The 26,867-nt window shown below is 39.2% G+C and overlaps 2 protein-coding genes across 6 annotated transcripts in view; one reads left to right on the plus strand and one right to left on the minus strand.

The window, feature by feature from the left end:
* Window positions 1-9,968, minus strand: part of dph6 (diphthamine biosynthesis 6) — a 66,823-nt gene extending 56,855 nt beyond the window's left edge. For 2 of the 4 annotated variants that reach the window (XR_532616.2, XM_008399794.2), the window contains exons 1-3: window positions 9,806-9,968; window positions 9,458-9,549; window positions 7,290-7,474 (exon numbers count right to left, since the gene is read on the minus strand). Coding sequence is in view for 3 of the 4 variants with exons in the window: in XM_008399794.2 (XP_008398016.1) it covers window positions 7,290-7,474; window positions 9,458-9,549; window positions 9,806-9,828 (300 nt within the window). In the remaining variant the exon portion in view is untranslated. Of the gene's footprint in view, window positions 1-7,289; window positions 7,475-8,088; window positions 8,174-8,831; window positions 9,045-9,457; window positions 9,550-9,805 lie in introns of those variants that run through there. The other 2 variants (XM_008399795.2, XM_081603206.1) reach the window with 2 other exon arrangements.
* cdin1 (CDAN1 interacting nuclease 1) overlaps window positions 1-26,867 on the plus strand; it is a 541,570-nt gene that overhangs the window by 258,291 nt on the left and 256,412 nt on the right. The gene's annotated exons all lie outside the window — the stretch shown is intronic.

Here is a 26,867-nt window from a genome sequence, read left to right on the forward strand (position 1 = left end):
ATGATGTTTTTCAGTAATCTGAAACAATATTTAAATATTCTGTGGACATATGTTTTGTGATTTTTCACTAGTCTGAAGTCATAATAATCGAAATAAGCTGAAATAAATGCTTGCAATAATGTATGACAGATTCCCTGTTTCACTTTACAATCTAAAACACTCAAACTTTTTTATTATTTTAAGATTTCTTAAGCTGCATCTCTAACAATAAAAACTTTGTACTAACGTTTGCCTGTTGGCCCAAAACAGCTTGCGAGTGACTTCTAATAACACCATTTAGATGTCTCTTTGCACCACAAACCATCTACAATAAGCCTGCATTAGCTTTATTATTGATCAGATCTTCTAACCCTCACGGTGACCCCAAAGGTCATGATTTATGTATTAACCAGCTTTTTAAAAAAATCCATTTTCCTGTTGAGCCCCCGATGTACGTCTAATGCGGCACCATGCTGGTAATCAGAGAAGAGTCGAGTGTTTGATTCTGACCCGCCCCCCTCCTCCACCGTTCATGGTTCACACCGCACCTCAACATCTTGTCTCACAACACCTCGGCTGCCTAATCAATACTGCTTGGCTCCTGGTTCAACCAAAAACGCCTCCACCTCCCTTCACCACCGTTCTCCACTATTCTCCTCTACCTTCGGTTCTTCTGCCTTCTCTCTTCACAGCAGGAGGCACCTCAATCAGGATGCACGTGTCTCGGCTTCTGAAGAGTCCGGATGAAAGTGCGACAACAATGCAAGGAAGAAAAAGTTAAGGAAAGGTAGAAAGAAAGAGGGAAGGCTAAAAGAAGATAATTCTTTGGACTTGTGGATGGGCAGCCTCGACAATCTCCAAGGGCCCCGCTCCTGTGTGCGGATGTCAATAACATACCGTCAGTGGGGGGAAGTGGAGTGTGTATTTAATAAAGGTCAGGGGAAACATGGAGAAGAGGAGGAAAGAGTGTGTGTGAGTTCAAGAGAAGGATTATCCCACTAAACACAAGGTGTTTTAAACCACATGAGAGGGAGGGAATTTTTTAATCTACAAAGGCCAGAGGTCTCAGTCTGCCTCTTCAAGATTTTTTCCAACTCATCTCACCCCTCCACCTCTGGAAAGAAAAAACAGATCACCCATTAAAACAGAGCAAACTATTTTAAAAGTTGTATTTCTGAGAAGTCAGACATTAAAGGATAAAAAAAAAATTAGATTTGAAAGTAACATTTCCGTCTTCCTGTAAGCGGGGTCTCACTGTGACAGAGACGTTACAGCCGGGCTAATTAGAGCTGGCGGAATAGAACATGTGCATATATATCATCTATTGTTCCTCATCACTCTAATGAGCTTAAATGTCTTTGTCTTTATTCATCAGCTCAAAGGTTGCAGAGTCGATGCGATGGCGTCATTTTCGTTTTCTACATCTCACAGTGTCTTACAAAAGTATTCATACCCCTCAAACTGTGTCACATTTTGTCATGTTGCAACCGCAAACTTTAGGGTGAAATGATGCATAATATCAAACATTTTCACCTATTATAGTTTGAAAAGTGTGGACTGGATATCAATTCAACGCCCTCTAATATAAAAGCTTTACATAAAATCCACTGCAATCAATGATCTTCAGAAGATGCCTCACTTGTAAACAGAGTAAGGCTGAGCAAAAATCCAACTATTCTGTGAAAGCCGTAGAGGTTTGTTAAGAATATCAGTGAGAAATGAAGGTAAATAGACGCAGCAGAAAAGTTGGGGAGAAAGTTGAAGAGCGTTTTAAAGAAGGGTTAAGAGTGAACATCGTTTGAAGAGTGGTGTCGCTGAAAATTTACCAAGATACAGCAATCTACCTAAACCGACATGTCAGACAAGGAGAATATTAATAAGAGAAGCATCCAAAAGACCTATGATAAGTCTAGTGGAAAAGCAAAGACTAATTGTTCAGGTGGAAGAGTATTTCAGTATGCCAAGTAGTTTTGAACTCTGGAAATCTATGGAAGAGGGCTAAGAAAAAGTCATTGTTGATATGAAGCTATTTGAATTTATGTTTGCAGTCTGTCTCAAGCCGTAAAGGTGAGGCATTATGAGGTGAAAGATTCTCTGGTGAGATTAGATCAAAATTCAACTGTGCGTGGTGGAAAACTAAGACTACCCATCCAATTTAAAACACGGTGATGGCAGCATATTGCTGTGGGGATGCAGTTCTTTAACAGAACTACAGACGGAAGAAAACATCCTAAAGGCTGCAAAAGACTTCAGACTGGGGCAGAGGTTCATCTTCCAGCAGGACCCTAAATTAACACATAGCCTAAACTGACTTAGTCTGAGCTATTTTGTGAAGAATAGGGCAAAAATGTTACTCTCTTGTTGTGCAAAGCAAGATGAATTGACTTGCAGCTGCAGTTTCAGAAAACAGGGTTTCTACAAGAAGAAAAAAACAGAATACTTTTGCAATGTGCTGTACATGTTGACGTCCTTCCAAAAAACATTGTTTATATCTCTAAAAAGAAATGCAGCTAATAGCTACTAATCCATGGCATCTGCCATGTTTGGAGTTGGATCTAGGGAAGAGAAACAGAGTGCATGGATGACTGAGAGGAGTGAGAACACCTCAGTCTAACCTGGAGTGCTGAAAGAGGCTGAGCTTGTGGAAAGGTGTGCAGTGAGAACAGAGATAGACCTGTTATCATGTAACAGGGGCCCCGATTAGAAATGACCTTGAACAGACAAGGGTGCATGGAACGCGCACACACACACGGACACGCACAACAGGGGTCACGGGGCACAAAGAGCCACTGTGTCAGGTCACAGAACACAGAGAGAAGGATATAAGATTTGAGGGATGAGATATGACTAATATGAGGGGTTTTGCAAGCTTTGGGCAGTGGGGAGACTGGCGTTACAGCCAGGGGTGACTGACACTGTTGATCTGTATCACACATCAGAGCGGATCACACAAAGCGGAGCAGACCAACCTCACAGTCAAGGATGGGCACACAACTCGCAAAATAACATTTTGTAACTCATGCGCCTCTGTGGTGACAGCACTTCCATTTGAAAGCAAATATGAGTATTTAAACCCTAAACCACAACAAAAAAAAGATCTTTCTGCATTCAAGTGTCTCAGATTTATTTCCCAGATGACACAAAGATGCAATTTATTCTGTGAAAATGCAGCCTCAAGCAAAAAAAAAAAAAAAAACGTCAAAAACTTCTTCACCCAAACTGTTATTTCAGCTCCTCAAAGGAAGAGTTCAAAGATCAGCACCTAGCAGGATGGGACAGGGTACGGCGTGGCTTGCATGTCGATCAGGTTACACACTTCAAAGAAGCGCTGCCATGCACAGCCAGCGATGAGAGCAAAGAGGCTAACTAAAGAGCCACATTGTCATTCTGCCAATATTGCCACTGCCAGGGAAAGGATAGCTCATTTTTTCTAATATAATTGGAGGGTTTTTTTCCCCCTCTATCAACAAAGGTTCTGAAGAATATGATCTCTTCCTTTGAATTTTCTGAATGGCTTAAAACATTCTCAGACAACTTTGCTTGAGCAGAGAATGTGAATGATCCATAGATGGCACTGTTGGCTAATGCTACAAGTTTGCGCTGCCAGCCTCGCAAACAAGAGAAGGAGGAGGGGGGAAGAATATCCACTTTTAAAAGTCATCAACTTTGGATCTGGGAAGAGAGAAAAAAAATTATATTTTATCTACATGCAAGTGTTCTTTGCAGATATTAGCTTGTAACTTGAAATTAATTCAAACTTCTAATGAGTAACTTTAAAATTTGTATTATTTATTTATTCAATTTATTTCTATTTGATATTTGTTTATAGTGTTTCTTCAATACTTTTTATTATTTGTTACTGTTTGCTTAAAAGTGGCATTTTCCTATCGTTATGTCCCTTTTAACCTCTGCACAGCACTTTATCACATTTCTCTGTATAAAGGGTGTTTTATGAATCATAATAAAAAGTAATGGATTGCTTTTAAGTTATTTTAATTTTTATATTGTTTTTATTTTATAGCAAAAATGATTTTATTATTCGTTTTATCAAAATCTATTCTCTCAGCAATATCTAAAATTTTTGTAAACCCAAAAATAATTTTTTCTGTTTGCTTTTAAAAGAAAAACAGTGAACCTTAAAACACAAAAATGACCCTAAGACATGTAAATAATTTGTTAAAGTTGAATTTTGTAGGAAAGTTGACAATATAAATACAACTGACCGCAATACGTATGCAGAGCACAAGATCCAACTAGGAAATAGCCTCTGAGAGCAGCAGCTGAAACTGAAATCTGAGCCATCAAGTTGTACTCTTATGGTTGCCATCACTCAGTAAGCAAAAGAGGAAGCCTGTTGTTTATGGTGAAGGATTGTTGATGACGGTGAGAAGGGTAAATGGGGACATGACTGGAGTTTCTGCAGGCCTACTAGGGCCCCATGGGAGTCCAACTGCCCTGATCTATGGCCAGGCAGACTGAAGAGGTCAGGCCAGAAGAGCCCTGGAAATGGGAAATTAGCAGGCTTTTGCAATTAGAGAAATGGCCACAGGCGAGGATAGTGTTGCCTCACATGCAACAGAAATATTTAAATGTAAATGATTACGAGGCGGCATAAAAACAGAAAGCAGGCCGTGTGAAGTTGCATATAATTACAGCACCATCAAGAGGTTTTCGATTTAAAAGTGTTTGTAAAACTGGCCGATTTATTTAGAAAATGAAAAAAAAAAAAAAAAAAAAAGAAAAGGGCAGGCCGAAGGTTTGAAATGCCCCCGGGCAGTCTGACTGGCCCTTGCCACTAGGTCTGAATGTGTGAACATGCGGAAACCCCAGAGCAGCCCTGCGTTCCAGATAAACATGTCTCCACATCAGCTCTTTAGAAAGAACCATGAGAAAATGCTATCCGTCTTATTTCCAGCACATCGAGCCAGCTCTCATCTGAAAAACAAACTCCACACTCCCATAAGAGGCGTTTAAATTTTGATGTAACTGGCTAAAATAGGAGGTTGTGTAGGGGTGCGGCGGGAATAATGCGTAACACTGCACAGGATCAATCCCCGCACACTGTTTGCGCTGACAGCAGGAAGAGCTTTTGCCGCGGTTGAAGTTTCTGTCCAGGTAGCTTCCTCATGGCTGCAGGCGGTCAGATAGGCAGCGCTGAGTTAACCACACATGCACTTATCTCAAAGCTGTCAGTCAGCCACCCCTGCACCGCACCGGACCACCGAGGTCCTCATACATAATTTGCCATCAAATGAATATTTTCTCAGCGTCCTAGCAAACGGGCTATTTGATGAAATATTCATCCGGTGATTAATTTTTGCATCTGATCTTCTGTCAACTGAGATAAAAAAAAATTGAACTTTTCCTGTGAAGCCATTGTTGAAGGGCACCTCTCTCCAACTTTGCACATAAAACTTTGATGAACTGATGCAGCATGCATACTATTGTTCCAGAGTGAGACGGAGAGACAACTTACCACACTTACAAGTGAAGTTATGGCATACTAAATGAGACAGACTAAAAGCACAAACATGACTTTTTACTCTTCTGAGCAGATTAGATGCAGATGATAACAGGTGTTATGAAGAGTGCTGCAGCTCAGCTGATGCTACAACATAAGTAGCAGCTCCTTACGGCAGTATGAGGAAACAGATGGTTAGACTCCATCATACATCATTCATACATTGCATACATTTATCAACCACCTTTTCTTAGCAAAACCAGACTAAAAGTAAATAAAAGGCTCATTTGGAATTATGATAAGTGTAGTGAAAATGTCTACATGCCAAAGTAATTTGACCTTTTGGAAAACAAATACAATGAGAAAAGCGCAAAACTGGATGGAGAGGGGTTTGGAAAAAAAGCACGTGAGACTCAATCTTCTTGAGCAGCAGGAAGTAAGCGTCACCAAGAAGAAGGAAAAGGGTGAACATATGGAATCGTTTCAAATCTTTAAAAAAAGCATTTTGCGAAGCATGTGGAGCAACAATACCTGGCAAAACACAGCAACTTGAAGAGACATCTGGAAGCAGACCATCCCGCACATCCTAGATCAGACATGTCGGGGTCAAGACCTGCGGGGCCTGGGCTACAGACCCAGATAAGAAGTGAATGTAGCTCATAAACCTGAACAAACCCCAAGCTGAGACAGAAGTTACTTCGTAAGCCACAAATCCTGCTTCACAGTTCAGCTTCACGAAACTAAGTCTGAATATTTGCAAAAAATGTAGACTTCTTTTTCTCAGATCTTTTGAACCATTCAATAGGGCTCCCTTAGCATTTGTTTCAACCATAATGCTAGGCATCCCATATGCACTTTCATTTTTCTTTACAATCTTCTTTACAATATTTGTCCTACATATAATAGGTCTTTGCATGTCCATCACCACTTTCAGCTTTGTTGTGGAGGAATAAACCAATAAAAGGTTTGGTTATATTATCTGCAATGCAGATTAGGATAGTTTCTGCAAAAAAGCGCTGTATTCCATCTGATCTTGTGCAAAAGATTTGCAAAAATAAAATAAAATTTAAAAAACTGCAACACAAAAAATTTACAACTCCCCTCACGAAAGGAAATTATATTCACCAATGTCACACTTGAAATATATTGTAATATATTCTAATACTGCACGAAATACTCCAAAATACTGCAATGTATTTCTGCTTCTGCAGGGGTCTCTTCGCTCAACCAGTTTACATGTGCAATTTGGAGGTATGCGTATCTCGCTATGGCTGAAAGTCCAGTAGCACCAAGACCCCAGGAAACCATTTAATTAGCAGGGCGTGAATATCACCTGTTGACATTTAATTATTCGTAGCACTATCAAGTTTGGGTGCAAGGACTCTTCCACACAGCACTTAACATCATGCAGCCATGTCACTACAGAGGTTTTGTGCTTGTGCAAAAAAGATCAAGGACCTGTCCAGCTCCATCATGCAGAATGATGTCCCACAGTAGCCTCCACCAAGGCCATACAGACACCAGTCCCTATGAAAATGGGTTCTAAAGGAAATAGATGCGTTTATTAATTGAAACCTTCATTAACATTTTCAGATTTCAGTATAGGCTGCAGGTTTCAGGTGGCTGTGCCTGGCTTCCTGTTCCAATGATTTAAAACTGATTGGGCTGCAGTTAGCATGTAACACCATTAATATTTTTTTTACTACCATTGTACAACACAAAATATTTCTAAACCTTTTTCTTTTCAGTAGTTTCAATTCTTTGTGCAGTAGTTTACTGTGAGATGATGAGGTAAGAAAAACACAGAGGAAAAAACAAATCCATAAATTCTTCTTGAGATAAAACCTACCTTAACGAGGTACAGCAGCTGATACAGGTCTTCCACCTCATCCCCTTCTGTCTCACTGTAATTTCTGCTTGTGTCCAGGCTGGAACCTTGTATGGTACGTCTATAAAGAGGCAACTCCATCGCATCAGCGTACAGCTCTATTGCCTGATGACCCACCGTCTGGTACATGTAGCTGTCCAATTCATCTATAGCATAAGGGAAAGTGTTTTGGAGTCAAAATCTTACAGCAGTGCATATGTGGAATGAAATGACATCGGACTTATATGGCACATTATCAGGACACTCAAAGATGCTTTACAATGATATCAGGCATTCCCATTCACATGCTGATGATGGCAAGCTAATGGATTGTAGCTCCACAACGATGGACACAGATTGCAGAGCACAGAGGACAAACTAAAACTCTGTCACCCCAATGTGTATAGGAAGTGTTTGTAAATAAAAAAGGATGCTAGCAGAAGTGCATCAAAATGTGAAATCAACAATAGAGCCATTCACTGTAAAATTACCAATTTAGTTAAGGACCATTGTATATTGCTAAGTTATTGTAAATTAGCAATATATCACAGATAATTATAATATATTTGGTGAGTAATTACTTTTGAATCCCTATTCTTAGACATGATTCCACCTTGATGCAGTCACATGTTGTTCTTACAAATCTGAGATTTGCCTACTAAGGAGTACAATGTATTTTTAAGGCACAGTGCCATTTTTTAGCACAATCGAGCAACTGCGTTATCTTCAGATGACATAAAAATACATACATATCAAATATAAAACGTAAAAAAAATTTTACTTCATAATATAGTGCCTTGAAATTGGGCCTCTGTCTCTTTAAGAAACTCCAACTAATTGCTGCTGCTGGTGCTAGTCTGGTGGAGCTGAGTAGGGGAGAAACAGGAGAGGGGTTCTCAGTGAGGCAATAGCATGGCTGGCGAATGTAGCTCTGAGGAGAATCTTTGTGGAAAGAGGTGAAACCTTTGTGGGAGCAAACATTTAGTCATGTTTAGTCAAGTGGCTACCACAGGATAGTCAAGGATTCCTTAACCGAGCCACAGTCATTTTACTCTGTGAGCAGTCTGGTGGGGTCACACTGACCCTGTGTGCACTTTCACAGTGGATTTTTGTGGAAATTGTCGGTCTGACGGTCTCGCTAAGACCGCAGGACTATTAACCTTCCATGACAGAATCAAGGCGATAGTCCAGGTATGTTTGATGAGGGAATAACATTATAACATGATATAAAGCTCAAAAAGTCAAACTTACATAATACCCCCGTTTCATAAAACATGTTTCACCATTTCTCTGATCATTTGGCACATGCTTTGTATGAGGTAAATTAATTATGTAAATTAAAGCATCTGCTGGTTTTGATTGGCATATTTACATTTGTATGTACTTAATGAAATCTTCCTAGTGTATTGGGTGAAGAACAAAGCAGATGATGTTCATAATAAAAATAATAAATAAATAAAAATAATAATAAATGTCCAGAGTGTGTATCCCATTTTATAATAGTTACATTGTTGTCATGTTCACCTTGTGCATGAAGTTACTTTCTGGGTATTCCGGCTTCCTCCCATAGTCCAAAAACATGCAGTTATTACACGGTGAGGGTGTGAATGCATGTTTGTTGGTCCAGTGTGTCTCTGTGCTGCCCTGCAATGTTCTGACAATATGCCAAGGTGTATCCTGCCTGTCAGCCTTTAATGACCAGTCATCCTTTTACCTTTTATCTGGGTAAAGATAATACTATGCATAAAAAAGGAAAAGAGTATTGTTGCTGTTATCTCTGTAAATTGAACCAATTCTCTCAGTACAGCAAACAAAAACCTCCAAAGTTGTACTAAAAAATCTATATTTTATGCAAAATATCAGTTTTACATTTTATTTCTTGATAGAAACGTATGATATTTACATTTGAAAGATATGAATGATAAATAATGGAAACTTCCCTAAAACAATGCAACTAAAAAATATATATATATATATATATATAAAGCAAAATTAACACAACCTATTAATTACATAGAAGGACAAAGTGTAATACTTCAGTGACATATACAAATGCATGTCGACAAGCGTACTGTCTGTCCCAAACACAATATGTAGCCTCTGAGGATCACTGTGGATCCAATTAAGCTGCGTCAGAACATTTTCCTCACCAGTGTGAGCCGGGCGCAGGTTGGCCAGAGCCGCAATTTTGTGTCCAGCAGCAACACACTGCATCATGTTGTAGCAGCTGTCTTTTCCCCCACTGCACACAGCATCACGAACAGGCAAAAAGGTAGACAGAGTTACAGCGGCAAGAGTGAATCTATTATTATAAGGACTGAGTTGCAAATGCAACTATCACGCTTGAATTAATTTATACTTTACTATAGACATTTATGACAACTTGTAAATTATTGTAAGTGGTGTGTGTTGCAAACAGTCGAAGTTTGAATTAAGGCAACCTCTTTAAGATGCTCGTTTTGACTTTCTGCAAACGAAAAACAGAGAGCTGTTATTACCTGATTAACGCAACCACTTTCATCTTCTTATAACCCGTCTTTTAGTCTGTTGCTATAAAAAGGGAGCAGAAACTACTGTGACAGTGTGATAAGTGCTCTTAGCAACCGGTAAATGTACACAAAACCATGTGAGAGGAAGCTTCCGGGTTACCGAGGACCCCGTTGGAAATATTAGACGGCCTTCAATGTGCCTGAATGAAAACTCGTTTCTTTTTAACGTTTGAAAAAAAGGGGGTTTATTTTAACTTATTGCAGATCACCAAAGGCGTTGGGGCTGTATAAGGCTAATGTTGACATATTAATATTAAACAAAGAAATATCTGCTGTATAAAAAAATGAAAGAAGCATCACAAGTATAATAAAGGACAATAATGTAATGAAATTAAATAATTGAACCTGTAACATTATGCAAATGTTATTTTAGATCACTGATGAACTTGTAGTTTTTAACCAACAATTATTACAAATGCTTCATCAAACTATTGTGTCTTTTAACATACTGAAATGCTACATAATATACTCTACAAACTTTGGTGTCCTGCAACTTTTAGATGTGTCTCTGTTTCAACACTTGAGTCTGATAAAGAGGTTGTTATTTGAACATTTCTGATAATTGATCCTTCTCCGCACCTACAAATGTGTAAGGGTCTAAAATATATTCATAATTTGTTCCCTTCTGGGGAAGTTCTGTTATTGCTTCACCTTCAACGTCATTTGTCAGCACAATGTCTGAAGTATCACAACAGGAGTAGACAGGTCTGTGGATTCTTTGATTAAAGCTAATTGAATCTTAGATGGTATTACATGTAGGTTATCACTTTCCATGTGTGATGATAACTTATGTGTACCAACATCAATTAAATAAATCCCCCACCATATTAATTTTATCAATATTTAACACTAAATCAGCTAAAAATATCTGAGTTTAAAAAAATTGTGTAAGGACCTGTTGGTTGATACAAAACAACAAACAGAAGTGGTTTTAGTGCAATTTTGATTAGGAAAAGTAAGGGTTAGATGTTTAAAAAAATTGTAGCTATTTATAGATCTGGGCTTATCTGGATGAAAAGTGATTGCTACTCCTCCACCTTACCCCTATTGTTCAATAAATGTGAACATTTTAATAATTAGAAGGAATTCACTCATATATGCTAATGTAATCCTCTGGCTGCAGCCATGTTACCGTGAAATAAAACAAATCTGGATAAATCGGATTATCAGATTTATCCAGTCATTAACTAATAATTTTGTTTTATTTTTCCATTCTGCCAGCATCATATTTTTCTTTTGGATTTTCATTATTTGTTTGTTTAAGCTTAATCTTTAATCCATTTGACTTTGGCTATGGGTAAGACACTGACTCAATGGGGTAATGGGTGAGTAACTAAGTTACTGAGAAGTGTGCTATGACTCTGGATTGTTAGTGCATTGGAGGACTGATAAATTCAGGCAAATTCCATAAAAGAGGAGCTGCTTTGTCCAAATTGGGATGGATGCTCTGTCTTTGGATCAGACCAGGTTTTCCCGGAAATGCTTAACAATTATCAATGAATCCACAAAGGCAACCAGCTGTTGAATGGCAGCATGCAGCTTTATATGTCATCACTGGTCCAATCAAGAAGAGGACTATAGAAAATGCTCTAGTCTGACGTTTTTTCAAACACATGGTGCAAACAAGGGGGAAAAAAACATTTTCAAAGTTTAATATAAACTAAAGCTACTGCATCTGTGGATACTGTACTTCTTATTTTTTTTAAAGAGGACAAAAAAGTCCAGGCAGTGGTATTCACACGCAGGTTGTGCTTTTCCTCTGAGGGAGCCCTATTTTGCTCAGAGGAAAGCCTTTGATGCTCCTTTTGCTCTCTGTTGTTGTGCCAGAGCAGAATAATTGCACTGCTTTTTGTGCGCTTCCCTCACCTTCTACCCCTAAGCAGGCCAAAGGCAACTGATTCCGTCTGAGAGTACAAAATTGAGAGAGACGTCTTTTCATCCCATTGCTTTTAACTAAATTCCCTTTTTTGCTGTTGTTTTGTTTCTTTTTGCGTTTTTATTTTTTTTCTTGTAGAATAATTGACAAAATCAACAACCTGCAGACGAACATCATTTTAGTTGTGATACAGCCAGAACAGGCTGGAAGTAGAGCTTTCTTTATTTAAAAAAATAGCTGTGAAATACAATGCTGTGAAAACAGTATTTTCCCTATTACAGTTTTCTTCTGCTTCAGACCATCAGGCAAATTTTGATATCACCCAAGAGATAACCTAAGTAAACACTAAAAAAAAAAAAATGTTTCCAAGTGTAGATTTTTAGCTAGATGCCAGTTTTGGTTAAGAATTTCCACTTGTGACCTTTCTAAAATTCATTTATTAAATCCAATTATTATTTTTTTATCTCTTTGAAGTTAATACATTGTTTCCCTAACAAAATCTAATAGCATATTCCTTTTTCCACAATGAACATCTCACATGTAGTTTACCTTGATACAGTATTTCAGGTGAACCAAAGTACATTTGATTCATCACGATGAAAGCAAAACAACTGCAAATAAATTTGTTATTTTACCTCGCTTACAGATTTATTTCGATGCAATGAATGATATAGTTTTCAAAATGTTACTTCAACATATCAGTTTGAAAAATATCCCTGTCCCAAGAAGAAAGCAGGACACATCCCCCTGGGTCTGGTTGTCCTTCAGTTTTCTGAACTCGTTAATATATCATCTATGTCTTCCGATTCTTGAGTCATGCTTTATATTACAGCCCCTTTTCCCACAGGTAACATCCATTAAAGCCCAAGCCTAAAATATTTGACTAATGCAAATTGTGTCACTTATCACTTTTAATCTATCTAGTTTATTACCAAGACAAATAAAGAGGTGTGTTGTTCACACTTTTATTTGTGGCAGCATTTTCTGCTGACGTAAAGGAACGTTTTATGTCTACATTGTTTGCGGGATGGGGATAAAAAGTGTTGATGGATAGCTCAGCAGAGACACAGCCAGCAGACGTGAATATGAGACGCATAAATATGAAGGCAAGGCAGCGGGAATCAAATGACACCCTTGGCCTTTCCTTAAAGGAGCATGTACATACGACAGGTGATTTACACAGAGACGCAAGCTAATTTTTGCCACACAAGGACACAAAAACTTTGGTGTAATGAGAAACAAAGGCCTGAAATCACAAGACGATAAATTGAGTGTCAGAACACGCCGGCCAAGGTTGCAGGCTGAGTGGCCGGAATACAAACTCACGAACGTGGTAGCAGTGCCTTCACAAAAACGACAAAGCAAGTAAATAGTTTCTGGTGCATCGTGCATTCTACATAATCGAGCTCTTCGAGTATTTGTAGAAAGAAATATAATTACATAAATAAAACACAGTAACAAAAACTTAAAAAATTTCCCCCTTCAATATGAATACAAAGGTGTTTTTTGGTTCAATTAAACTTGTATTAAAGTGTGAGGATTTCATAAACAGCAAGCCTGTAAAACACTAACAAAACTTGGTCAATGACTGCAAGGCTCGCATAAATCTGTTTGTTGTTTTTCACATTGCAACCTCACATTTTCTTGTATTCGTTTGGGTTTCCATGTGTTTTCTACCTGAGTTGTGGATCTCCACAGAGATACCTTGGTCCTCCTGGCAGATTTTCTGATTACTGCTCTCGTTGTCAGGTTTGTAACGTTAAGTTATTGGTCATGTTAGGTTTAGGGAAAAGGAGAGAGGGTTAGAGCTGGATTTAGGCAATAGAGCATAAAAGTAAAAATTTTCTAACTCCATAGGGCACTGGAAGGGTGGGACCCTGAGAACAATGTCTACAGCCAGATAATTCTCATTTTTCCAGTCCAGTAGCTGGAACAAGCCAAAACTAGCAATGTGCAACATTAACACCTTTACCAAATAACTGTTCATAAAGACAACATAGAAAGGCAATATGTTTTACATAGTTATATATATCCAGATTAAATTGCTTGCCAGTAAAAGTCTTATCAAGTGTCAGTGATTTGGTAACCTACTTGTGGATTATTCTTCAAAAGTCACTCTCCTATCTGTCTGGTTGTCTTAACATCCATTAAATGTTTCATCATGTTACCCAACCTTTTCTATTAGATGCCAAACCCAAAATGCTGGGTCAAACCCAGCAACCGACATGGTTGTGCTCAAACAACTCTTGGTTGTATCACTCCATATTTTACTTAGGAATTGATTCGTGAAACAATCTAAATTGGGTGTTGTTGTTTTTTGTTTTGTTTTTTTTTTAGTATATGGATCATTATTATTTCGTCCACCAGACTGGAGCATAATATTTTTGCATAATCCAGAACCTGAGTTAAATCACAGCAGGAGTGGATTGTTTCTTTGGCTTTGTGCAAGGTGGGCCTTTATGCTACTTAGCCATGCTATGTGCTGATGACTGGTATCTAATTTAAGAAAACATCAGGAACTGTTGAAGGCAAGAACCTTATATGATGAGTCAAAATCAATCTACAAGTTGCATTTTGAGTAACTAACCATGTTTGAATGGTCTGGCAATTTAAAATTATTCTTCAAAGAAGCCACAAGCACAAATCAGGCAGCAAAGAAGTCACGCTTTTCAATCCCTTGCTCTGAGACATCTGGTTGTTCAATTTCTTCTCTTATTCAGACTGCTTATCGTGAATTAAGAAAATGTCACAGAAAAGAAACGGCTCCTTAACTTTGTCCTCTAAAGTGTGACGGGCAGGATAAAAAACTTCCTTTAACCATAGATGAAGCTGAATGAGCACTGATGACAGCCAAATGTTATCCTGAAGGAGTGATATATTTGCACTCAAGTGAGTGATGGCTCAATGCAGCGCTGAGTATTCTTAACTCTACTTCACTCTGGTGTTTTCTCCATCAGGGGCTCATTTTCCAAAGAACTATCAGCATAATGATACCTCTTTAGGGCCCAACCACATCCAAATCAGTTAGTAAACAACCCAAACGGGGATCTGTACACATTTTTACAGACAATTAACTGTTATCATGAGGGCCCAAATGGATTAGTAGGCTCATTAATGTCTGAGGCTAATCGGTCCTTGATTGCAAACGTGAGAGAATGTGAAATAAGATTGTGGTTTGATCCAAATTGTGTTTGATCATGCCATCGTCCTTAACAGCAGCCCCAGCCTGCAAACTGTAACTGAGGGGAGATTTTTTTTCTTGCTCTTTCTAGATTACCCAATGAAAATCTGGCTTGTATTTCTGTTTCAGTTGGCTTATAAACAAAAGAAAAGCAATAAACCGGATGAAAAATGCTTTGCCTCATAAGCTGCTGCTGTTACGTGAAAGCCATAAGATAATTTACTGGTAGTCTAACTTTTGTTGGGTGTTCAGAATGTATTTGCAAGGAAAGCGCCTGATCGCTTAGAGAAGAATTATTAAAGTGACACTGAATGAACGCTGCTTTCATTTATTTTGCAGTTCTGATTTGATCGACAGCTCTTGTATTTGGCACCAGCTTAGTAATGGAAGTTGCAATTTTTCATATTTAATAACAGTTAAAAGATAGATGATGATATATGAGAGCTTAGAAGAACAGAGGCAATGTTGTTTTTTGTTGTTGTTGGATGTTGGTTCCAATTTTGTAGTTGGTTACAATTTGGTAAGTTACAATTTTGTTACCAACTACTGGGATTCCAAAACACCTGTCAAATTCAGAATTATTCCATAATTCTTGCTGAGAGTTGACTTATTTTGTATCTATAGTGTAATAGATCATTACAAAAACGTGAGAAGTGAAGACAGATGCCTCTACCAGTTTGTAGCTAGAGAAATGTTTCAAAAAGATAGGATTGGGTCACAGGTGTGTAGTTTTGTGATCCTCTTCAGTAATCAATCCATCCTGCCATCCTGCTGCAAGTTAAACCTAATGGATGCCCCAGAAGAGCATTTATTCCAGCATCTGACCTCTTCTTGTTCAACGATTCCTGTGTATTTAGTTTGATCCATCTTCCCAACAACTATGACTAGCTTCCTTGTTCCTGCCGAAGAAAATTATTTCCCACAGCATGATTCTTCCACCACTGTGTCTCCCAGTGGACATAGCACAGTCTGAGGAATGTGCAGTGTCAGTTCAAAGCTTTTGCAAGACACTGTAGGTGGAGTTGTGCAGCTCTAAGCACTAAGAAAAGCTAACACCAACATGGTGCACAATATAATTTTTTTAAATCTATCTGTAGCATGTTTGTATTATGATTATTTAAACAGGAATCACTTTGTTGCCCAGTAAAAGGAGAAAACTGCTTTAGAACTTGGATTGCATGGGTTTGCGTGATGCAATTTTTTTTCAGGCAGAATTCAGCAGCCACAAAATAAACTGAAATCGTTTGAAACTTGTTTCATTCCCTACCGATGAGAGATGCAACTTAAGATGCAAAGGTAGTGTAACATCTGGATATTTTTTTCTGTTTAATATGGAATATGCGAGAAAGCACATGATCACTAAAACTATTTCTGCATGACCAGAATCTGAGGGAATGAGTCATATTGTCAGAAATCCAGCAGAAGCAAAATAAATATGCTGAAAAAGGATTGGTGGGGTTGAGGGGAAAAAAAATAGTCATGCTCTAATGGACTGGTAGATTTCATCAAAGTTTCTATCTGCTTGTATAAAAATAAATAAAGTATTTTTTAGGAGTCTAATGGCGAATCTGAGCATTAACCAGGACTTTAAAAATAAATCTAAAAGAAATCACTCCTTTCTCATCCATGCACTGCAGTACAAATGGGAACTTTCCATCACCCAAGCCAGTCAACCATCCCTTACAGTCTGAGTACAAATTGATTTGATTGTCCTTCCCTTTTTCTAGCCTCATAGAGTGAAATCAGGGCTTTAGTGGTTGAAGCTTGTGAAGTTCGAGCCAAAAGGATGTGGTCTATTATGGCGTGCCACCATTCCTCTAATTACCAAGGAGCCAAAGCAAACTGCGCACACTGCTTTCACCTGACCTTGCTGTCTAAAACAGCTCTTCATATGTGTTTACAAAGAAATTCTACTCTCAGAAACCCAAACTCTTTGGATATATGGCTTACTTGTAGTTTTATCCAAATCCAAATGGAATATATCCTCAAAAGAAACCACACATCTTCCAGTCTGTTGAGCTCTTTAAGATTTAAAAAATATGAACACTTTTAGAAAGTCTGCAAAAAAAAAAAAAGTTTATCTAAAGATTGAAAAAAAAAACTGTATCAAAGCTTCACCCTACATGGATGCCACTGGAAAATACAAACAGAGGCAAGTGTTGGGAAAATAGTTTATAATTTGCAAATTGTCTGGTGGGATTCGGTGATTAGCTCGTCTGCTCTCTGATATACAATCCCCCCGACAGTTTCCCTTTCAGACGACAAACACAATCCTAATCCAGGAAATGGCATGCAATCAGAATATTGAAGCTGACATCAGAGGTAGCCACAGAGGCGATTCCCACACACCCCTCCCAGAGCTTCAAAGATCTTCCTGGGCCTGTTATGGGTTTCCCTCGTGATGAAGTGTGACACTCCACAAACACAAAAGCCCCAGCCCTCTCGTGGGTCTGCTTTGCTTTTCTTGGACCGCTTAAGTCCGACCAATGCCAAAGCAACTTGGTGGTTGTCAGAGTGGGCCAGTATCTTTGTGTGTGTATATGTGTATACATGTGGTTTTTGTGTTGATTGAGGGTAGATAGCTTGTCAAGGTCAGGTGGCCCTGACTGGTTGAGATGGCTGCCTGTGTGCTTCCACTTCAGCATGATGTCATGAGGACCGATAATTAAAGCTACCACCTGGTTGTTACTGGGAGTTTTTTTTTTTTTCTTGCTTTGGTTAATTTATTTAAATAATTGTTATAGAGAAACTATTTGAATACATCCTTGGGAAAAAAAACAACCAGCAGGATGCCCCATTTTCTTCATTGCCCTTTGCCTTCCTTCTGCTCCCATATTTTCTGTCACTGACTCAAATACTAAGACGTCACCATTGCTGGAGAGCTGGCCACAGCTGAGCCACACCGGCGAACCCTCTGCCAGAACACAGAGAGCTTAGGTCTGCCATTTGTCATGTGGTTTTGAGTTGGGGATATTTATCTAACTCGCCGTCCAATGTCAACACAGGCTCTAAATACCCTCACTGCTGCACGGAGTGGGCTTCCGCAGGGAGGATAAGGATTAATGTTTAGTTGGAGATGAAATAAAAGGAGAAGGGGAGGAAGAAAAAGGACAGAGTCAGGACGAGTGTTGAGAAGAGTGATAGATCAAAGAAGGTAAGTAATATATAGATGGGAGAATGAGCTAAAGAAAAAAATAATTTGGTTCCAGTTTAGATCCATCTCACTTATTGGAGTATAAAATAGCAAAAAAGTAAAAACAGATCCTCTCTTATTTAAAATACTCTGCAGTTCCTGGCTAAAGTTTTTGTGTCATCAAACTGTTTCTCATTGCATCACAAACTTCAATAGGTTTCATCTTCTTGTTATGAAATGGGTCAACATAAACTAGTAATTCTGAAGTAAAACGATAAGGCCACTTAGAAACAAAACAACTCTTGACATATGTTAATCTGAAAAGTGTGGCAAGCATTTGTATCCGTCTCCCCTGATGTCACTTTGTAGAACTTTTTCGCAAATATAGTTGCAGTTCTTGTCTCTGCCAGCTTTGTTAATTGAACATTAATTTTCAAGTCTTGCCAAAGATTTCCTTCTTTGAATTTAGGTTTTGACTTTGAACTAACCATTCTAACACAAGAATATGCTCTGACCTAAACCGCTAAATGAATTTCTTGTTGTAGGTTTACTGTTATTCAAAACAGGTGAACCTTCACCCAAGTCCCAAGAATTCTGCCAGCTTCCTTGTCCGTGTCCAGGAAAAAACATGCATGATGCTGTGTCACCACCAGTTTTCACACATAGAGTGGGATTTCTATTCTTGAAAAATGTTACCAATATATGCTTTTCCCCTCGACTTCACAATCAAGCACTACTTTATGTTGGTCAACAACATAAATCCCAAGAAAATACATAAAAATTCAATGTAACATGGATAAAAAAAAATGTCAAGGGATAAAAATATGTTTTCAAGAACCCGTATTTTCACTGCTTTCTTGCTCTTCCAAGCCTGAGTGTGTATACTTTCGAGCTGTGACAGGTTGCGTGTGAAAGATAGCCTCCAATCATTCCAAGCCATTCCTGAAGCTGTGACTAACCATAAATAACAAACAAAATCCAAGGTCTACCACCACCATCAAAACATGCATCCGGAGATGAGAAACTGTCACCAAGATGGGAGATGACCTCATGTTTATAGCCTAAAACTTGTTGCTGCTGAACGATTGATTGTCACCCATTCTGGAATCAACCAGCCCCCGCTCCCCAACAACCGTTCTCCCACCCAGTGGGCCCCCCACTCCACACCACTACTACCATGACCCACCGTCTCAGCAGGAGCAAGATGAATTCTAGCAGCGATTGTGCCAAGGGATACACATCAGTGTCCCGCTCCTTTTCTTTTACGAGGAGAATTCCACATACTGGGCTTAATATTCCTGGTAACTGGAGTCTAGTGATTAAAGTGTATTAAAAAAAAACGAACCACTAAAAGGTTGTGATTTACTGAGCTGTCACCTCAGTTCAGACAGGGCAACAAGTTCAAGCCCCCACAGGAGGGTTGTAATGAAAATGAAACAAGGGAAGCTACAGTGGAGAGGTTGGATGGCTGGAAGGGTAGAAGGTAGGAGGTGTCGGTAGGAGGCATGGGGTCATTTGGAGGGTACAATAATCGCGATGCCTCAACTTTTATGCTGTTCTGTATACGGTGCCATGCAAAAGTATTCACTCTTTAAGATATTAAGACAAAACAATAACTTTTATGTATTGTATTTAATCTATTTTCTGATTTATGTGAAGTGAGAGTGAAAGCTACTGACATTTGTCAGAGTACATTAGCAAGCAACGGGTCGCTGAAGACCGAGGAACATAACAGAAAGGTCAGGAGTAAAGTTGTGGACATATCTTAAGCAGAGTTAAGTTATAAAACTAATTCAGGGTTTGAAAATCTAAAAAAGTGTTATGTTAATCCATCTTCAAAAAAATGCTACAATACAAAAAAACTGTAATAATACTACTATACCAACACTACAAAAAGTCTTTCCGAAGTAAATCTAAGAGAAGTCAAAACTAAACTCGTGACACTTCCCTAACCTTGTCCCGACCTCATATATACCCTGACCCGACCCTTTCAACCCTTACAGGATTCATCTGTTGGCTGGACCCTTGTCTCTCATCTGTGGGAGTGACGTGCGATACCTTCAAGTACTAGCCAGCTACAAAAGACATATCCTGGTCTGTTGTGCTTAATAGCTGTCTGTGCTCCCCCCCCTCCTTCCCCAAGCCTCCACCACCCTGACCTCTGCACCACACCCAATCTCAGCCTTGGTGCTGACCCTTGGCTAACCTCTCTTGCTCAAGGTTCAGGGTCAGGGCAGCGGACTCGGAGCCAATTGGGTGACTGCCCAGAGGAATGATGCAGCCAAGAGACGTAAAAGATCCAGGAACCCCTCTGATCTTCCTGAGAGTTTCCAAAGAGGGAAAGGCTCGAGTGTGTTTACAACATCTTAAATTTAGGGAGGGAAGGAGTGCCACACGGGATTATACAGAGCATGAGGAAAGAGCGATGCAGTGTATAAATAAGTGTCAGGTCAGGAAATGTATGACCTTTTCACAGCAGATAGAACAATGATGTACACATTTAGTTCGGCAAAAGTTCTTCAGTGCAGACAGTAAATTGCATTTTTTATAGCATTGGCACACTTATGGTTGGTCTAATCTCATTTTATTGTTTGTTAGATCCAAACAAATAGAAATGATCACAGTGATGAACGCAGAAATGACTTTCCTTAAAACTAACAGCCAGTTTGAGGAGATTCATTTTGACAAAGAAATGAAGAACGACTAAATAAAGAGAGAGCTTACAGAAGGAAAAGTGAAAATGCTAAAAGGAATGTCTTACATCAGAGTGTAAGTTGTTCTAAGAATTATAACGTCGGCGGTGTCCATAGAAAAGCCACTTTCTTCCCCTAAAGAAAGTTCATTTCGGCTTTGAGAACAGTTCCTGGATGTGTTTCTGCTGCAGAACAAGGAGAACACGAACACTCACACGTTTAGCATCCCTTAGTCCTGCTTATGTGTGATTCTTAGACATGATCAATTTATGTCTGTACTTCTTGTCCTTCCTGTTCAGCTGTTCTTTCTTTGTGGCCTACTTATTCTCCAAGCAACAATGCTTGCACAGTGGGCCAAAATATAGCGCCTTGCCAAAGCACTCGTCCCCTATGAACTTTTTAAATTTTTTTTTAACTTCAACTTTAGTGTGTTTTAGGATTTGATGTGATAGATCAAAAAAACAATGTTGTTTGAAGTGAAAGGAACATTTTGCATTATTTCAGAAAAATGTAAAATGCTTGGCATCAGTTTGTAATACGCCGTCTTACTTTGATACATCTAAATAAAATCCAGTGCATCCCTTTCATATGTCACGCAATTAAGTGTACTGTGCCTTGCAAAAACTTTCATACATCTGGAAGTGACACAGATAAGGTCCAGAGACCCGCCATTATATGACACTATTAAAATATACAGAACTTATCATTTATCCCACTTTTAATCAAGCTTGACACTTATTTGCATATGAAAATGACAAATATCAGAATAAGTAAAGAAAAACTTTCAATTTGAAATGTTGGTAGGCATTTCTTTGCTTTGGTTATGTCTTTAAACATCAATATACTTTGGATTGTATTGATTAAACCAAGACAAAGTATTGCACTAAATGAACAAGATTACATTTTTTTCTGAACAAAGATTTTAAATTGTTGCACATATTTGTATTCTGATCCCACTGAATAAAATCTAATACAACCAACAGAGTTCATTTAAGGTGAATTTAAGAAAAAAGAAAATGAACATGGAAGCCATCTAAGAAGCTGCTTTTCTAAAATTAGATCTTTGGAATAACAGACTCCAGCTGCTTATGGCCATCTGATGGCTCCAGTTTTCACTTCATATAACTTGCTAACTTTTACTGCTTGGTGTCCTCCACTTAGGCTGTGTCACTAAGTCATAAGACTGCTGGTCCCGACTGATATATGGGTCCACAAGATGATGTCAGCGAAAAACACTTTCAATAATTGCTATGATTAATACTCCCAACCTTCCATCACCTTCCCTTCTTCATTTGGCTACATATCTTCACCAAGGTTCATCTATCAGTCTGCTCCCAATTTGCTCAAACTCTCTGAGTGATGCATGGCATACTGCAGATCCTGCTTTCCAATGCACTCCATTTACATCCATTCAGATTATGAGTTGATGAGCCTCTGGAGCATTAAAAAAATGCTCTGAGTCAAGGAGGTTGTTGAAGGAGTGGAAACAATGTAATTCCTATTTAATTGAGTCAAAAACTCTTTGAAATTTATTATCCTACAGTTTCAATTAAAGCCTTTTCAAATAAATGCATTTCAAATAAAGTCCTGTTCATCTCTAATAACCTAGCTGTTGTAGCTAACTGTATATATAATAATTACCAATATTTTATTTTAAACCCTCAGGTTCTTTTTGAAAAATGCGTTTCTTTAGTAGCTTTGCATGTTCCAAATGTGCGGCCGAGTAAGAAAAACATACAAAAAAACAAGTCTTTACTGGGAAAATGAATAGCATCTTTAGACAGTGATGGTAAATGTAACAAATTGATAGGAGTCAATTAAGCATCTATTATTAACCTATGGTTCATTATCAATTATCTGTCCCATTAACTCTGCAAAACTGTACGCAGTATGTGTTTAACACTAGCATGGCTCATATCTATTCAGACTTATAAAAAAACGAGAGACAGAAATGATTACTTTTAATGTCCATTCAGTTTAATTAGATTAAATTAAATAGTTAAGATCATTTATGTCTCCGTTACGGGACTCCTGGATGATTTACAGTAATAATAAGGTACTCTTATATAGATTAGTCATAAATTCTCTCTTGTTCCACAAAATTAAATGCAAGTCGCAAAGATGTTTCTTTTTTCCTGTAGAGATTAAAATTTAAAGATGATATTACTGTCCACTTCAGAACACTCACAGTAAATCTATTTAAAGGCTTTGTTAAACTCAGACATTTCTCTTTTCTTTTTTTTTTTTTTTCAAAAATAGACTTCAACACTTGATGGAAAGAATCGCAGTAAAGCCAAAGTCACCATCCCAAAGGAATGATGCATATGATGCAGTTCCGCTTTATGTTCATCAGCGCACCTCTGTGCCTGTGGGAGGAAATGGTTTTTACTGCTGTACTGACTGAGCTCTATTTACACAAACTCCCTGAAAACACTTAAGACAGGATATTTAATTGTGAGAGGTCTTTTTTTTTTCCTGTTCCCCATTCCCACAGCTGGTTGTCACTGCGGCTTTAGATCTAAACATATGAAACAAACAACCTCGCAACATTATTTATATGGTGAAAAAAAAAATGATAAAGACCTGCAGGTTGCTAGAAATAGATCTGATAAGATGTGGTTTGATGCCATTGTTCTTTTCCACAATGAGCTGAATTAGTCATGTGTCATTTATTGTGCTGAAACACGCTGCATCAAGCAAATGAGAACAGGAAGCAGACTGGATTGTAAAGTATAAAACAGAGTCGAACGCAGTGACAGTCAGTGATTCTTGTTTAAAATAAATCCTTTTTGAAATTGAAGAAGAAAACGACCCGAGAGATTTCAAAAAGCTGTTTCTGTGGACACAAAGAGGCAGATCTGCCAACCCAGACATTGTCTCATCTGACCTCATTGACTGGACTATATTGTGTTTACTTCGTGGTATCTGGACAACCTCTTTGCTGCCAGGTCTCTTAGGCAACATCCTTCCCAGCTCTTCCCCGAGAGGTTTACGATTCGGAGGCACAAAGAGACAAGGAAGCACGAAAAGCCCGCAGCTCTCGAGAGGAACGTTTACAGTTCAAAAGATGCTAATTTTGAAATTGAAAGTCTGGTTTGAAAGTGCTGACAGTGCATTGTGGAAGAGGAGTCTGTTGCCTGCACGAAGTCAGGTTCACTGAGGTGTCATCCAGCTGTTTGCCTGATCCTATCCTGACTTCTTCTTTGATCCCGTACTGAGACCGACGTGTCCTTCTCTGTTTGTTCGCCGTAGCAGCCTTCCAATAGTGCTAGCAGATCTAATAGAAGTCACACAATTTGATTTAGAGACCATGTTGGCAGAGTTTTCCTGGCAATGAACAGGCTTCCAGCACGAACACCGCTTCCACCGGCATCTTTGTATGTCTTTCCACTACGGAAGCGAAACGGGAAACACTTGTAGGGTCCTCATGTTCCAAGACTCCAGGAACCTGAAGTTCTGAAACGTGGGGACAGGAAATGAGAGACAGAAGGGAAAACGGGGGGGAAAAAAGTGAAGGAATATACTTGGAGACAAAACAAATGAATGAGAAGTGTTGCCGAGTACAAAAAAAAAAAGAAAATCTCCTGACTGCCAACACAGAGCTGGACTGGACTGCATCGGTCAGCAAGCTTTTTGCTTTAGTGTTATAGAACCAAGATTTAATTTCTCTTCTTAGGCTTTAGATCACAGAAAAGCAGCAATCATTTACAAATAATATGTTGTGATTTAAAAAGAAAAATCTATTAAAGCACCTAATTACCAATGAATTCATTGTTTTAGCTAAACCCGCATCACGTCCACTGTCCCATCCTTCCTTCCCAAGTTTATAATAACTGAAATGGGTTTAGCTAAAAGTGGAACCCCAAATGAAAATTTCTACTAAAAATTGTCTACTAACTTGTCTAATCAGAGGATATTCCACTGAAGATTAAAAGAAAGAAATCTGGCATTACTTATCATAAACCAGCCAACTTCTATTATTATCTATGATCAAAAATCCCTCGGATTCCCTTAAATTACTCCAACTTTAGAGTAAGCCTTCACATCTTTTTCCTCTTCATGCACAAGCAGCATATTGCTCAGTGATTGTGTTCTCTGATTGTCCGTGTTTAATAGCAACCTCCATCTGCCAACGCTGTGTGTCTGCAGGCAAGCGGCCCGTGGCGCCCCGCATTAGACTCTCTTGGCGTGGGCCCCAGGCACATTCCGCTTCTGGAAGTGTGATTATTGAGGCCTGATTACAATGTCTGCGACCACGATAACAAACCGAGCCTCAATGAGCGGTTGGCAAGCTCTGTGCAAAACAAAAACGGCTGGTGGATTAATGACGCTTTAAACTCGCACAGGTTTTTTTTTTTTTTTTTTTTTCCTTTTTTGTTACTACTGATAATCTGAATCTGGGGTAATTTGCACCAATTGGTGGCATATGGTTTGGGTTTTACACTTCATGTCCAGCAACAGATATGAAATCTGTTAGACTGGCCGCACATATTTAGATCCATTCAGTGTAATTTAGAATGACTGGATAAATAAATGTGAAAAACTAAACAAAAAGGAGTGATTAAGAGACCATGATGACATGAAAGAAAAGATTAACAAAAAAAAAGGAAGAAAGAACCCAGCAACAGTTTTTCTCTGAATTAATTTTTGAGCATGTTTTGCAGGTTGTCATCATGGATCGGAAGCAGAGAACAGAGGGAATGGTGCTTAGTGTCTGACGCACACCTGAAAGCCCCCATGTTCTTCCTCTGTAAAAAAAAAAAAAAAAAGTGCCTGTGGTGGTCTCCAACTGCCCGCTAGTTTTTGAGGGGTACTCATTGCCTCGTCCCTGCCTTCAGGCAAAACTTCACCCCGTTGCTACTTCCTCTATTCTCTCTTCTTTTTTTCTTTTTCCTCTCCGCCTCTCCTCACTCATCACTTGCCTCCTGTGTTCAGACTACTCTCACTTCTTAGTTTCTCCATCTCCTCACCCCCTCAGGGCAGCAGGTTCAGCTAGAAGTATATTGTGGGGATCAGAGCTTATAACCTGTATTCTGGACAGGCGGGCCCACATGGGGCCACACCTTGCCTGAGGATAGGTCGATCCATGCTGGGGGCAAGAAAGGCACAGGAACTGGGGGGCTAAGGCCGGGGGCTAGGTCTTAAGTCAGGGCTGAGAGCTTGAACCGTGGCATGAGCGCGGGGGAAGCAGGGCGGATGCTTGGACGTCAGCTGTGTGAGCTTGAAGGCCAGGGCAGTGGAAAGGGGGGGAAGACGGGTGCTAAGAGCAGTGAGGGGCAAAGCAGCGGAGCCAAGGCGAGGGTAGAGGGTCAACATTCGTGACAGGGGTCTGCTCAGTCTGCCTGAAGCTCTACTGATCCATGGTGTAGTGGAGCTGACAGGTGAGAGAACAGCTCCACCCCTAATGATGGCAGCCAAGGTGAGGGTTAGGAGGAGATGGCGCGTACGTTGCGAGGTGGGTTTGATGGAGTAGAAGGATGGCGAGGTGAAAACGAGGCGCGAGTTGGACGGGGAGCTGTGGAGATTGATGCTTTAAAGCTCGTAGCCAGCTGTGTGCGTAAAGCTTTTGTTTACACTGGTGTTTCAAATCAGATCAACTCCGGGGGAAACCCTCTCACTGTTTCTGCTGTAAAGTCATTATTTGCTGAGCAAACAGCACATCATTATTTCTTGCGCCGTGAACTTTTTCCACATTTTATCACGTTACACCCTCAAACTTCAACGTGTTTTATGGGGATTTTTATGTGATAGACTAACACAAAGCACTGCATAGCTGTGGAGTGAAAAGTAAACGACGCACATTTTTCTGAGATCTGTTTTAGGAAGACATTTGCATGGATTTGCTTCCACTTTTAGACAGAAGCTCTTCAACAAAAAGTAGCCAAATGTGGACATTTTCTAGTATGATGAAAAGTACTAGTAGCTCCCTGAGAGCATTGCAGGCCAAGAAACCACCACCATTTAATCTTCCTGGAGTTTAGTTTAAATGAGTTTTTTGATGATCAAGACTATGAAGCCAGAATAACATTACTCTGGATTAGCTTCCAATTAAGCTGCTGTCCTCTCTCGCAGAGGTCCTTGCTCCATCATGTGTCCAAATGAAGATGTTGAAGTATTGATTTACGCAA

This window comes from Poecilia reticulata, chromosome 22 (assembly GCF_904066995.2).
Source record: "Poecilia reticulata chromosome 22, P_reticulata-male-v2, whole genome shotgun sequence".
In the NCBI taxonomy this organism is placed as follows: domain Eukaryota; kingdom Metazoa; phylum Chordata; class Actinopteri; order Cyprinodontiformes; family Poeciliidae; genus Poecilia; species Poecilia reticulata.